At 40.1% G+C, this 14,758-nt stretch overlaps 1 protein-coding gene across 4 annotated transcripts in view; it reads left to right on the top strand.

Annotated features, from left to right (window-relative positions):
* The first annotated feature begins 4,953 nt into the window (after nucleotides 1–4,953).
* TOPAZ1 (testis and ovary specific TOPAZ 1) overlaps nucleotides 4,954–14,758 on the top strand; it is a 72,239-nt gene continuing 62,434 nt past the window's right edge. For 3 of the 4 annotated variants that reach the window (XM_047771420.1, XM_047771429.1, XM_047771437.1), the window contains exons 1-2: nucleotides 4,954–5,312; nucleotides 5,923–8,389. In XM_047771420.1, the coding sequence (XP_047627376.1) occupies nucleotides 5,102–5,312; nucleotides 5,923–8,389 (2,678 nt within the window). In that variant the 5' untranslated portion in view covers nucleotides 4,954–5,101. The remainder of the gene's footprint in view (nucleotides 5,313–5,922; nucleotides 8,390–14,758) is intronic. The other variant, XM_047771446.1, reaches the window with a different exon arrangement.

Here is a 14,758-nt window from a genome sequence, read left to right on the forward strand (position 1 = left end):
ACTGTAATAAAGATTATAATTTTCTTATTCAGAATACTCAGTATGCTTGAATTTACAATTTCCTATGTTCCGAAGCTCTTCTCATATCTCTTTTATTCATTTCTCAACAGTTATATGTGCATAAGTCTTTAAATTCCTGGGCCGATAACTGACTTTAAGACAATCTGGGAGTTCCCGTCGTGGTGCAGTGGTTAACGAATCCGACTAGGAACCCTGAGGTTGCAGGTTCGGTCCCTGCCCTTGCTCAGTGGGTTAACGATCCGGCGTTGCCCTGAGCTGTGGTGTAGGTAGCAGACGTAGCTCGGATCCCTCATTGCTGTGGGTCTGGCGTAGGCCGGTGGCTACAGCTCCGACTCGACCCCTAGCCTGGGAACCTCCATATGCTGCGGGAGTGGCCCAAGAAATAGCAAAAAAAGACAAAAAAAAAGACAATCTGTTTTTATTCACAATAAAGAAACGAGACTCTTGTATTTTTACCTTTATTTTACCAAGATCTTAGCAGCAATGTTTATTCTGAAGGTGTTTATTTAACGTATCTAGTTAGTCTTTACAATCTGCTAGGCATTGTTCTAAGTACTTTACAAATATTAGCATATTTAATTCTCATGCAAATTCCTTAGGACTCCAACTTCTTTAGCATCTTCCACAAAGAATAAATTTGTGTATAAGACAGGAGAAAGGAAAGCAGTTTTAGGCTTCTAAGGGTGCCAAATGCCAGAAGGTAAATATATGGGAAGAAACTAATAGAGTAAGTTTTATTTGCAGATTCCTCTAGTGCCATCTCTAGACTGATAAGAGTATAGAGTCGCGAAGGGCTAAATGAAATAAGCAAGACAAAGACAAACATCATATGATATTACTTATATGTAGAATCTTAAAAAATCATACAAATGAACTTATTTACAAAACAGAAAAAGACTCACAAACTTTGAAAACAAGCATCGTTACCAAAGGAGAAAAGTCAGGGGGAGGGATAGATTGGAGGTTCGGGATTGGCATTGTTACGGCAGATACCCAGGAGCCCTGCACTGCAGCGTATCAGCTCTGGCGACAGCCCCGTGGCTGTAGTGTACCAGCTCCGGCAGCTTTGTGGCTGCAGTGGATCAGCTCTTTTACCCGGTGAGAAACCAAGCGAGCACTCAGAGAGTTGGAGAACTCAGGTTTATTACGCCGGCAGGCTCAGAGGAGATCGCTCTCCAGAGTCTGAGCCCGGAAGAAGGGTTTCACAAGGCTTTTATGGGCTACATCTTCCGGGTCCAAGCTTGGCTAGTTGGACTGGAGTGACGTCAGGCAAGGTAGTAGATGCGGAAACAAATTTACGGAAGCAGATGCATGGGGGAGGACTGGTTGGGGCAGTTGGCTAGACTTTGCTTAGTCATCATGGCTGGGGTGTCTCCTTTCTACATTTTATTGGGACATTTTCTCCTACAGTATATGCACACTATTGTATGGAATGGATGGTCAAAGGGGATCTCTGTATAGCACAGGGAATCCTACTCAGAATACTACTCAGAATTCTACACAGAATACTTTCTGTGATAACCTATGTGGAAAAAGAATCTGAAAAAGAGTGGATATGTATGTATGCATAACTGAATCATTTTATTGTATGGCAGAAATTATCACAAAATCATAGATCAACTATACTTTATTAAAAGTTTAAAAAATGAAAAAGGAAAATTGTAAATTTAAAGAATCTTTCATTCAATAAAAAAATTTTAAGAGTCTAGAGTAATCTCTAGTAAAGAAGAATTTATATCTTGTCTCTAGACAGAAAGAAGTGAGGGTACAGAGGTTTTTCTGCATTTGCTGCTGCTTAATTATCTTCAGCTCAAAATCTTTATGTCAAAGAGGCATATTTGGGGATAACATATTTCCTTCAGAAGGTTTGTATTTCAGGAGTTCCCGTCGTGGCACAGCAGAAATGAATCCAACTAGGAACCATGAGATTGCAAGTTCGATCCCTGGCCTCACTCAGTGGGTTAAGGATCCAGCATTGCCATGAGCTGCAGAGTAGGTGGCAGACACAGCTTGGATCCTGCATTGCTGTGGCCCTGGCATAGTCTGGTGGCCACAGCTCTGATGCCCTAAAAAAAATAAATAAATAAAAAGCAGCAAAAAAAGAAGGTGCTCTTGTTTCATTTTACAGATGAGGAAACTGAGGCACAAAGTGAACTTGGAATGAGCTTGTACCCTGAAATCCCTAAAATAATTTTTCTAAATTTTGCTATTCTTAAACTGGCTTACTTTTGAGGGGAGGTATTTACAAGCAGAAAGAAATAGTTTCCAGATTCTTCTTTACACTGACTTTATCTAAGTTCAATTTTCTAGAAGCTCTTAATTCTACTTATTCCACTTATCCAAACTGCCACAGTACTCACACTCTCTGCATCATACCTACCAACCTTTATTTTATTTTATTTTATTTTATTTTATTGTCTTTTTGTCTTTTCTAGAGCCACACCCATGGCATATGGAGGTTCCCAGGCTAGGGTCTAATCGGAGCTGTAGCTGCCGGCCTTTGCCAGAGCCTCGTCTGCAACCTACACCACAGCTCACGGCAACGCCAGATCCTTAACCCACTGAGCAAGGCCAGGGATCGAATCCACAACCTTATGGTTCCTAGCCAGATTTGTTAACCACTGAGCCACGACACGAACTCCCACCTACTATCCTTTAATACATCACTCAAAGTCACCAATGTCCTCATTCAACACACAAAATGCCAAAATTAAAAGAAGGTACTTGCCCTGAGGAACACATATAAATAAACAGTTGAAAGCCATGTGTTGGCCAACAGGAACACCAGATCTCTCCAAGTGTAAAGAGAAAGGCAGCCAGGAAGATTCCTTGAGGGGTGATCCTTGTCCTGACTCTTGAAGGGGAATATATACTTCACTAAGCAGACAAGCAAAGAAGGAATTTCCAGGACCAGCATGTAGGAAACAACAGGCATGACAGATCATAGGGAAGCTGGGGAGTTTCAGTTGTAGCCCAATGTGGTTTAAGTGCATACCAAGGTATGTGTGGTGTTCCCCTACTCCAAAAAAAGGTAAAATTGTTACTGAATCCAACTTGGGTCTGCATGCCTGCAGTGCAGTACTGACAATTTACTGGTACCAGATTGTGATGAAGGAAAGTAAAGTGTTTATTTGCAGAGCACCCAACAAGAAGTTCAGGCAGCTCATGCTCAAAAGATCTAGACTCCCTGATTGTCTTCAGGGAAGGGTTTTCAAAGGCAACATTTGCAGGGAAGGTCTGCACAACATATACTTTTTTTCTGATTGGTTGGCTTGAAGTAACAGGGTGATGTTTTGGGAATCTCAATTATCAGCCTCCTAGTTCAAACCAGTCTGGGTTCTATGTGCCTGTGCTCAGCCTGAAGTTATCATCCTGCTCCCAGGTGGGGGCCTTAGTTCTGTAGAAGATCTCAAAGATATGTATCAGATTGTTCTGCATATCACATGAGGAAGAACTAGGACTCTGCTTTTTGGCTACACTGGTGATCCTTGACTGCTTTCCCTTTGTTTCTGCATTCCCTCACATCCCTAATTAGTAACTGTTTGAATGTGCTCTTTGGAACTTGCAAGAAGGCTATAAAGAAGAAACAGGGACACACAAACCTTTTTGTGCCTGGGAGGGCGTGTGTGTGTGTGTGTGTGTTGGGGGGGTGCTGCTCAGTTTCGAAATCATGACTCCCATATAGATGTAAAAATTAAAATGTTAAGATTGTGTTTCTCTCATTAGGCAGATTTTATAACCACTTGCTCAAAGGATAAGTCCAAAGAACAGACACATTTCTAGAAAAGGAATATTGAAATGAATGTGCAAAAGGCAGGAACACTGGCTTCTTCAACAGGGAGTGGGAAGATAATTGAACTTCTGTAGGAGAGAATTTGTGTGTCTATAGACCATTATTTTGCATTGCTACCACTCACTTACAACTTACATAATTGCAAAATATCTCCCATAGAATCAAACAATGCAGAAGGGTGACTCTCATGCACGGATTTCCACCAAAGCACAACTTTTCCACTATAGTGACAGTAAGAGATAAAATCGAATATTCTGGGGCCATATCAGGAAAAGCCACAAATACCACACTAAAGAGTTTGAACTTTCTGTTACTTTCAGTCTTTAAGCAAAGGATGTTCATGAAAGGTCAAGGTGGAGGAGTTCCCTGTTGGCCTACTGGTTAAGGATCTGGCAGTTGTCACTGCTGTGGCTTGGGTTAGCCCTTCACCCAGGATGCAAGACACTGGGTGCAGCCAAAAAAAAAAAAAAAAAAAAAGTCAAGCTGGGAAATGCCAGGATACCAGGATAGCCTTTCATCAGAAGGGCATGCTAGGCAGCAGGTGGAAGCTGACTGAAATAACACAAGAATGGAGGCATGAATAAAATCCAGGAGGTTGATGCATTAGGTCAGTCTGAGTCTGCAAGCCAGAGCCAAGGTGAGTGGCTGACAGAAACAGAAGTTTGAATCGAGCAGATCAAATGAATGTGGATGTGACAGACAAAGTGGAAAGAAGTGTATCTCTGAAGGTTTCTAAATTTCTGACAACTGGGTAGATGGCTTATCCACCAACACAAGAGGAAAAAGCCTACGAGGAAAGATAAGGTCAATAGTTTGGGACCTAACTGGAGAGTGAGGTGCCTACAGGACGTCGAGAAGGCAGGTGGAAAGGGACCCCAGAAGACTCAGGTGGTGTTAGAAGCCACTAGCTCTTTGCTAGCAACCAGTCCTTAGAGACAATAGGTTGGAGAGGGGCCCCGAAAGGTCCCAGGAGGGCCCGCCGAATGGAAGCTTCTACCGGCCCAGTAGGGAGGCCCCACCCCAGCTCAGTGAATACCGTAGGCGCCGACCACAGAGTCTCGCGGTCCTTCAGCCGGTTGGCCCCGCCGCGCTTCCTCGCTGGGATCCTCGGGCCCCACTTCCGCTTCCGGTACCGGGGCTTAGGTGGCGGGCGGCGAGGCGCGGCGCGGGCCGGGGCGGAGTTGAGGGCAGAGGATCCCTGGCGGTAGGAGCAGACTTCGCGCGGCCGGTAGGCTCCAGCCAGGAGGTGTGGCGGGCCTCTGCGGACACTAGGCGGCCCCAGAGCGGATGCGGCGGCCGCCGCCCTCGGGCCCAGCGACGGCCCCGGGGCGTGAGGGCGACACGCGAGGTCCGAGGAAGCGAGGCCGGCGGTCCGGGCCCGAGTCAAGTGAGGTGGAAGATAGCGGTCCTGAGGCCGGGAGGCGCGAGGAGAGCAGACAAAAGAGGAGGATGGTGGCCCGGGCGTCTGAGAGAGAAGAGGTGGAAAGTGACCAGTCGGGTGAGGCGTCTGGGTCTGGAAAGGCCTTGGCGAGGCGGCGTGTGGAGGGGCCTGGGAGCCTGGTGGGCCCTTCAGACCCGTCAGAGCAGACGGGCTTAGAAGCAGCGAAGGAAGCAGAGCTCCCTTTGTAGTCGAGAGGACACAATAAGGAAGCACTCAGGGGTCACTCCCTTTCTAGCCTTTGCACCCCTTCTCCTTTATCCGTGTTTTATCACTAATGTGTCACTTGAATCTGCATTGGCTTTACAAATGGACACGGTTGACCAGGAGAGAGGAAAAAAACAGAAATTCCCTTAAAAGGTGTTTGCCCGTTAGGATCCCTTGGTCAGAAGTTCTTTTAAAAGGAATTCCTACTAGTGATCCACTTTGGCTAGTGTGAAATAATGATGATGCTAGAGGTTGTTCACCTGCCTTAGAATGTATACAGCTTTGTATATAGTTCCTTATTCGAAATCAGGTCTTTGACTTAAAAACAAATGTGTTTCCATATAGCTATTCAGGGAAATAAAAATGGATGGCTTCACAATTTAAAAAAAATTTTTTTTAAATGGCATTGCTTTTTCCTTCTCAATATAAAATCTTTTCTGGTATGTTTTGTTGTTTTGATCAGCCAGGGAAAAAAGAAAAGTTACTGAAGCCTCAAGTGATGATCCACAGCCAGGGACTGACCTGGTAAGAAAGGAATCGTTAACCAGTTCGGAATCTTTCCAAAAAGTGGAATACAGTGAATTTCAAAATATGGCTTTCTTGCAGTCTTCGGGTAAGGAAGGTTTGGTAGAAGGTATTAAAAGAAAAATTCGCATTAAAAAATGTAAAAGCTTAGAAAGCCCACCTCTCAAAATAACTGAAAATAAGTCTTCACAAAATATTAAGGTTGAATTCCAAGATGAACTGTACAAGAATACTCTGAAATATTCTTGTAACAGCTTGTCCCCTGGAGTAGAAAATAATCCCATTTTAAAATTACAGGATTACAATTATTTCCCCCATTCCAAGCATTTTAATGGTGAAAATAGCCTTGCATGTAAACCTGATGGTGGATATATGCATGTACCAGAAAATTCCTCAGAGTTAAAGAAAGAAAACCCTAGGAGTCTTGCAGATAAGAGTGACACAAATAATATTTTTCAGCTTTTACAAACTGAAGAAAACGTAATGCCAGTAAATAAGTTACTGCTTGAAGAGAATGATTTACACCAAAGTAAAAATAACAGTTTGCTTTCCTACCTTCAAAGTGAAAAAAATAAATATTCGCTAGAGGAGAGCAGTGTTGGGAAAAAACCCAAAAAAAGGATGAAGGTGTCTGAAAAAGGAGATGAAATGGTTTTTGAGGTGAAGTTCTCTAAAGTGTATAACCAGTCTGAATTGGTGTTACAAGAAAACCAAACAGGTGCTGAAAGTAAAGAAGCAGAGACTTTAGAGGCTAAAAAATGTCCTTTAAAGGCTTTGAGAAAGATAAACCATGATACACTGTCACCAGTGAATCATTTATTAAGTCTTCCTGAAACATTGGGGAAAAAAACAAGTCCTGAACATCCTGTAAATGCTATGTTTCAGAACACCCTTGAGCCACTTTTGAAAGAAGAAACAAAGATTGCTTCAGAGCCCTTAGGATCTAGAAGCATGGATCCAGAAGAGTATTTTAAGTCTATGAAAAGCTCAATAGTGAAGTCACCTAGCAGTTGCCATCCTATTGAAAAGAGATCTTCAAGGGAAGACTTGAAGAATGAAGCTGAAGAATCTAAATTAAGCTGTCGCAGAACAATACCAATGACTGGCAAGAGAACTTGGCCTTGTTACTCATGCGCTAGAATTTCTGCCCAGTGTTGGAAAAAGACTTCCTTGCCACAATCAAATAACTCTCTTCCTGGGTCTCTGGAATGTTTTAGGCAAGGTGATTTCCTTAAACAGCAAGCAAATCAAACTTACTTAACTGACTCCAGATTAATGCTACAGAGTTCCCTAACAGAAACAAACAGTGAATCTTCAAGTAAAGAAAAATTGGATTCTAATTTAAATTGTTTATCTTCAGGCTCTGCAGTAGAACCTACTTTAATGGTTAAGAAAGAACCTATAATCAATGATGATAAAAAATTGAAGTCAGAGGAACTTAGCAGAAGTGAGTCAGAGGTCATTTCTAATGCTACTGAAGATACTCCATTAACCTGTATGACTCAAAACTTAATAGGAAGTAAAAAAAAAGATAGAGGGAATTTTACAAAACTTAATTTAGCAGTGGCTTCTCAGGATGGCCAGGAAGCCAATAACTCTATAAACAAAACTATTCATCGAAAAGCATGCGTGGCTAAGCAGACACTTGTGGTTCCAGATTTGGTCAAGATACTGAACACAGGACGGCTGACTAATTTTAAAATTCCTTTACTTAAGAACAAAACAGAAAAAAGAAAAGAAATAAATGCCAGGTCATCAGAGAGAGAAGTATATAGTCCCCTAGAACTTCTTGACAATTTATCTGGGGCAGAGGTAAGACAGAATAGGACTAAAGAAGATGTTGCCACAGTAACTTCGGGACCTCAATCGTTGAGCATACAAAACAGTGTAATTCCAGTACAAGTTGGTACTGACTCATACTGCAGTAAGAGTTCCTGTATTATTTCTTCAAGCTTTCTAAAGCGTGGTAAGGGTAGTAAACCATCTAACCACATCTCTAAACCAGGCAATGTTATTTCTAATAAGGAAGCTATTTCTCTCACAGTTGAGAATACCTTTTCTCATGATCCTGGGTGTATAGAGAAAAGTCCTGCCCTCTGCTCTAATGAACAAAAAACATTCGAACCAGTTTCCTCTGAAGCTAGTGGTAGAAAAATTACTGAGAACTTCGCAGAAATTAAAGTGGGGTTTCCAGATATTCTTAAAGCATATGAAGATGATGTCCTCTTAATTGATGTAATTCAAGATGACCCAGACCTCTTTGGAGTCTCCAATGAAGGGGAGCTCTCACTTTCTTCAGAGGTTCCCATGTTAAGCCAGGAGCCCAGTGTTGCCGAAGAGCACCTATCAACAGACTCCAAGCACATGAAACTTCCAGAAAAAAAAGAACCAAGAGATGACTTGAGGTATGCATGTTCAAGTATGCCTTTTGGTGCAGATTATTGTTGGGGGTTTCAAAGGCACTTTCTGTTCGTAGGTGTCACTAACTTATTCATTGATCATTGTAGTTCCATTATTTTTTTAATCCAGTTATTTATTAAATGTAACACAGTGTACTATTACTGAGCCTTGGAAGTGTCATTATGCCAAAACTTAGAATCAAAATAAAAACAATTATAATACATTTGAAATTATAATGGAGCAGATTAGCTGTTCAGAACTTTAAATGGTTTATAGAGTGGCTTTTTAGATTACTGAGATTGCTTCTTTCAAAAGTCAAATTGGTTTTCATACTTTGTAAATTATTATTAATATACAGATATACTTCGGTTTCAGCCAAGTTACTTAAGAGCAGTGCTATATATTTTAGCCCATTTTCTGCTGTTAGATAAAAACAAGGGACTAGAGAAGGCTTGAAAAAGTTTAATTAGGAATTAAAACTTGAATCAAAAGTTAAACCAGTTTTCAGAGGGAAAAAGCATAAAATTATATTCATGATTTTACTTTTAAGGTGATTTTTAAATGATAGTTAACCCCCCAGAAGAGGGTGAGTTTGCCTGAGTCAACTTTAAATGGAGCCAAGTGATAACCTTCATGTTTAGGAAATTGATCTGATTGGCTCATGATTTATTTAATACTGTGTCATATTTTATTAAATTTTTATAATTCCTCAAGTTCTAATTTATATTTCTATGTTACAATACTTGAATATTGGAATATTTTGTGAACAGACTCAAAACATGAAAACACTTTCCACTCAGATTCATTTGTACATGACTTAAATTTCTCTGATATTTATAAATTTTAGCTACTTTTTTGAAATTATATTCTTCTTGATGTTCTTAATGTTACAAGAACTTGTAACTTAACACCGAGTAGAGTACTTTCTGTATCTCAAGGGAAGGACCAAGAGCTTTTTATTATTTTTTAAAACAGTGTAATGAGGATGGTAATCTGCCCATTTTGAGGTGGAAAAAATGAAAATGACAATTTGTCAGTTGTCCAAGTATACACTCCTAGTAACAGATTCTAGATTTGAACCCAAGTCTGTCTGTCTTTAAAATTAGTGGTTAACAACTTAACCTTTATAGTCTGACCTAGGTTTTTGAATCTTCTCATTGCCCTAATAGCCGTGTGATGTTTTAGGTAAATTGTTTTACCATGTCTGTAAAAAGGGAAGGTACTTGCCTCAGGATTATGAGGATTAAATCAGTGAAGGATGGGAAAGGTTTTGGTGTGGCACTGGTGAGTAGTAGCAGCTCAGTAAAGGTAGTTATTAAAGGTGCTTTTAGCTCTTGTTATTACCATACTTCCTTTGAGGTATATAAAGGGAAATAGAGCAAATCCTGTATTTGACAGCAGACCTCTCTGTTAGCTAACAAGATGTTGACAATGAGCTGCAGCCAGAAGTAGAAGAGAGAAATGTGAACTGGGTAAAAAGTTTGTCTTTTATTCTTTTTTTTCTTAGAATAATGGCTGATTTTTATAAAAATGATACATGTTCATTATATTAAAAGTATGAAAGGGAATCCTACCACCTAGAATCTAGAATAACATTAATTACTCATAACTTATATGCATCATTCCAGATATCTGTCTAGGCATATATATGAATATAATTTTAGAAAAATTGGATCATGCCATTTTTAGTAAAAACATTTAATTTTATTTACCCATAACTTGGGTGAGGAGGGACTGAAGTGAAACTAAAGGAATTAGTGTATCAGTATACTTCTTCACCACAAGAAATTACTTCCTAAAAGTCTCTCCCAAATTAGTAAGAAAGATTATTTATTTGAAAGTTTTAGTTTTGTTATCATGACTTCTAAAAATTGAGTTCTGGGAAGTTCCCGTCGTGGTTCAATAGTTAGCGAATCCGAGTAGGAACCATGAGGTTGTGTGTTCGATCCCAGGCCTCGCTCAGTGGATTAAAGATCCGGCGTTGCCGTGAGCTGTGGTGTAGGTCACAGACACGGCTCAGATCCCACGTTGCTGTGGCTCTGGTGTGGGCCGGCGGCTACAGCTCCAATTCGACCCCTAGCCTGGGAACCTGCATATATCGCAGGAGCAGCCCAAGAAATGGCAAAAAGACAAATAAATAAATAAATAAATATTGAGTTCTGGGAGTTCCCATCATGATGCAAGGGAAACGAATCCACCTAGGAACTATGAGGTTGCAAGTTCAATCCCTGGCCTCCTTCAGTGGGTTAGGGATCTGGTGTGGCCGTGATCTGTGGTGTGGGTTGTAGACGTGGCTCAGATCTGGCATTGCTGTGGTGTAGGCCAGCAGCTGTAGCTCTGATTAGACCCCTAGCCTAGGAACATCCATATGCCATGGGTGCAGCCCTAAAAAGCCAAAAATAAATAAATAAATATAAAAATTGTGTTCTAACTTCGGATAGCAGCATTTGCTTTTTTGATATAAAAGGCAAATATATCAGTATACATTCACTTTTTTCTTCCAATCTGGCGCTTCACATTTGTAATTTTTTTTGTTTTTTATTGTTAAGCCTTGTGCCATTTATGTTCTCTTCAATAATCTGAATTCCTAAAGACTCTTATTCTTAGTTCTGTATTTAAATTGATTCAGTCCTTACCATCGGTTCTTTTTACTTACATCAAATCTTGAGGGGTTTTTTGTTTTGTTTTGTTTTTGTCTTTTTAGGGCTGCACCCATGGCATATGGAGGTTCCCAGGCTAGAGGTCCAATCGGAGCTGTAGCCGCCAGCCTACACCAGAGCCACAGCAACACAGGATCTGAGCCACGTCTGTGACCTACACCACAGCTCACAGCAACACCAGATCCTTAACCCACTAAGTGAGGCCAGGGATCAAACCCGTGTCCTCCTGGATGCTAGTCAGATTTGTTAACTGCTGAGCCATGATGGAAACTCCAAATCTTGAGTGTTTTGATTTCATTTCCTGGAGAAATTTCAGAGCAGTTTTTTTTTTTTTTAAGTGTTCATGTTCGCCATGTTTCTTAGGATCTTGGATACATAGCAATGACTATTGTCTACAGGCAAATTGGGTATAAAATTCTTAGTTAGTATTTTTTCTCCCCACAGCTATATAGTCATTCCTCCCTGCTTTCTGGCTTTGAGTGTTGTAGTGGAAAAGTCTGAGGCCAAACTAATTCGCCACTGCCCCCCTTAAACTGACTTATTTTTCTTTACTTCCTGCTTTCTGTTTGGGGATTAGTAATTATGTGTCAGATTTTCCTAAACAAGGTAAACCATTTTGGTTTGCAGTATAAAATTTACTTTAGATAGTTTTTTTATTATTGTAACTTCACTTCCCTTCATGGCAAAAGCACTAGTTATACTTGTGTTAGTTCTTTTTCTTTCATCTCTGCTTCAAGCTTTGGTTTTTAAATAAACTTGAAATTTTTCTTAGTCATTATTTTAGTATTTTTATTTTTCTGCACAGAAATACCAGTTTTACGGTCATCCACAGTGCTAGGATAAATCTTAACAGGGAAAAATGGAGGCATGATAACCAGAGGGTTGCTCATAATTGTGCAGAAAATTGTTAATGGTTCTAGAACTAAATGAAACTTAAAAATATAATTTCATATGTCAGCTCTTTCCCTTTTGCCGATCATTGCTAATTAATAAATTCCTTTTTCCTCACTATATGACACTAAGGGGTTGACATCTATCAGGGTGAGTTTCTGTTTTACAGACATAGAAATTAAAGATGGACGGGCTAGGCCCAGAAATTGTCAGAAGCTCTGGACTGCCTCGCATTGGTAAAACAGGTAGACACCCTGGGTTAATTTCATTGTTGTGGGAAGTGTTCTCGGGCCTCATTAGGGAGAATTTGTAAGGTATTTAGGTTGTGTTAAAATACTTATTCATTGTCGATCTCCACAGTGAGGGAAGTCCATATTAAAATACAAAGTGTTAGAAGCTTATTAGAACTAATTCATTGACATGAACTGATGGCGGAGTTCCCATTGTGGCTCAGTGGTAACGAACCCGACTAGCATCCATGAATATGTGGGTTTGATCCCTGGCCTTATTCAGTGGGTTAAGTATCTGGCGTTGCTGTGAGCTGTGGTATAGGTTGCTGAAACAACTTGGATCCTGCGTTGCTGTGACATAGACTGGCAACTGCAGCTCCAATTCAACCCCTAGCCTGGGACCCTCCATGTGCCACAGATGGGGCCCTAAAAAGAAAAAAAAGAACTGATGGGTGGGAAAAATTGATAAAATTTTTGAATTAGCGTGTATATATAACTGGAGATCTGAGAATGTCTGTAATAGTCAGTGCTGGATAGTTAATCTGTACTAGAACACAGGATTATCTTTAATCACAGTTTTATTATATGCTAAAATATCAGTTGAGTGGTATCATATAACAGATCATTGAGATTTTAAGAATCTGCCAAATATTCAAAATAATTACTATATAGATGATGAGGAGGAGGCTAATGTACTTGCAACAAAAATGTTTAAAATGAGGAACTAAGAATACTAATAGTTTAGAAAAGTGTGTTGAAAGGGCATCTTGGAAAAGCCAAAATTTGAACTGATCTTTAAAGGTTGGATTGATTTAGATTAACAAAGGGGAAGAAGGAAAAGTTTGTAGGGGAAGAAAAATAATGAAGAAAATGTGGGCAAAAGGCAAAGGTAGCTATGAATATGGTTGTAGAGGGCAGATTATGAAGCCTTTCATGACTCCTTCAGACAAAGGTAGGAACCGTTCTTTTCTCCCATAACACCTTTTGCCATCTCACCTAGGCACTGATTTACATTTCTCACCTGCTAAACTGTGGGTCTTCTTGAGGGTGGGAAGTGCGCATGTCTCATTTGCCTTTGTAAATCCAGTCCCTCATACTTGAGCAAGGGGAGAGAATTAAGGTTTCAATTCCTACTATATTGTATACTATTTCTTGAGCATTGGAATATATGTAAAAGGAGACAGTGAATCCTTTATAAAGCAAAATAGATGTTTAAGAATAGTGGGGAATAAGACTTGATAGTAGGGAGATACCAGATTAAGAAAGTTGGAAAATTAGACATCAGAATTTGAACTTGACAGGATTGGTGCTGGTGGTTATTAGGATCAGTTATACCACCTTTGCAACCTGGACTTTAATACATGTAGACTTTAATACATGTAAAGCTATTGTTCATTCTACAGCCAGTAAATAATAAACTTCTAGAAGGAAAAATACCTAGCACCAACATGCAGAAAATTAAAGCCTCTTACTTTTGTCTAGGTATTTGAATCCAGTTAGACCCATGCCTAGCAGGATCTGTCCTGGGCAAATTATATCATCTCAGCAAACCAACCCCACTTAACTTTCTCAGAATTGTGGGGGAATCAGTTTGTTCTCCAAGAGACTGGCCTTCTAACACCAGTTTTACCACACCAAATGGCAACAACAACAAAAGAGTTTCCAACAAAAGTAAGGGTCATTTTCTTTCCCTCATGTGTTAGACTCCTTGGCTTGTCTTTCAAGAAGCTCACCTTGTTCCATTCTCCCTTTCCAGTAAATATCTGAGGTACTCTATCTATAATGCATAATTTTACAATTTTAATTGTAAAGACTGACATTTAGTGTCTACCCTGTACTAAATACATTACTTATATTATTTCATTAAGTGGAACAATTCTGAGATTGAAACTGGCCCTATCTTTAAAATTGAGTCAAAGTCACTAACTTTCTGAAGGACACACAGCTAATAAGTATCAGAGCTGAGATCTGGACCCAGGGCAACCTGCTCCAAAGTCCATCTCCCTGCCCTCAAATAGCATACTGGAAGAGTGGCGTTTTGGTTCTAATGGCTTCAAATATGTTATGCTATAGACTGCCACGGAGTTTTTTTTTTTTTTTTTTTTTTCCTCTTTTTACAGCTGCACCTGTGGCATATGGAAATTCCTGGAGCTGCAGCTGAGGGTTATGCCACAGCTATGGCATCACTGGATCTGAGCCTCCTCTGTGACCTACACAGCAGGATCCTTAACCCACTGAGTCACAGTGGGAACTCCAGAACAGTATTTACCTTTAACACCATTACTCTGTCATCTCTTCCTCTTTAAAATAGTAGGTGGGGCAGTATGAAGAAGCATCATAATGATTATTACTTTTTTCCCTTGGGCCACATAAGTCATTGTTTCTTTTTACTGAAATAAATGATGTTGTACTTGATGAAGTTCTCATTTGCGATAACAAAAGACCCCACATGTCACATCATGGCATAAGGCTTGAGAACCTCTGGCCCAATGCAGTGGATAATGTAAATAGTTCTCTGCTTTTGACCACTACTGTCTGCAGAATAATTGCCAAGTAAGTTTGTGGTATTCCTTTTCACAGACTTTGTGAATGT

Source organism: Phacochoerus africanus, chromosome 1, assembly GCF_016906955.1.
Source record: "Phacochoerus africanus isolate WHEZ1 chromosome 1, ROS_Pafr_v1, whole genome shotgun sequence".
Classification (NCBI taxonomy): Eukaryota; Metazoa; Chordata; class Mammalia; order Artiodactyla; family Suidae; genus Phacochoerus; species Phacochoerus africanus.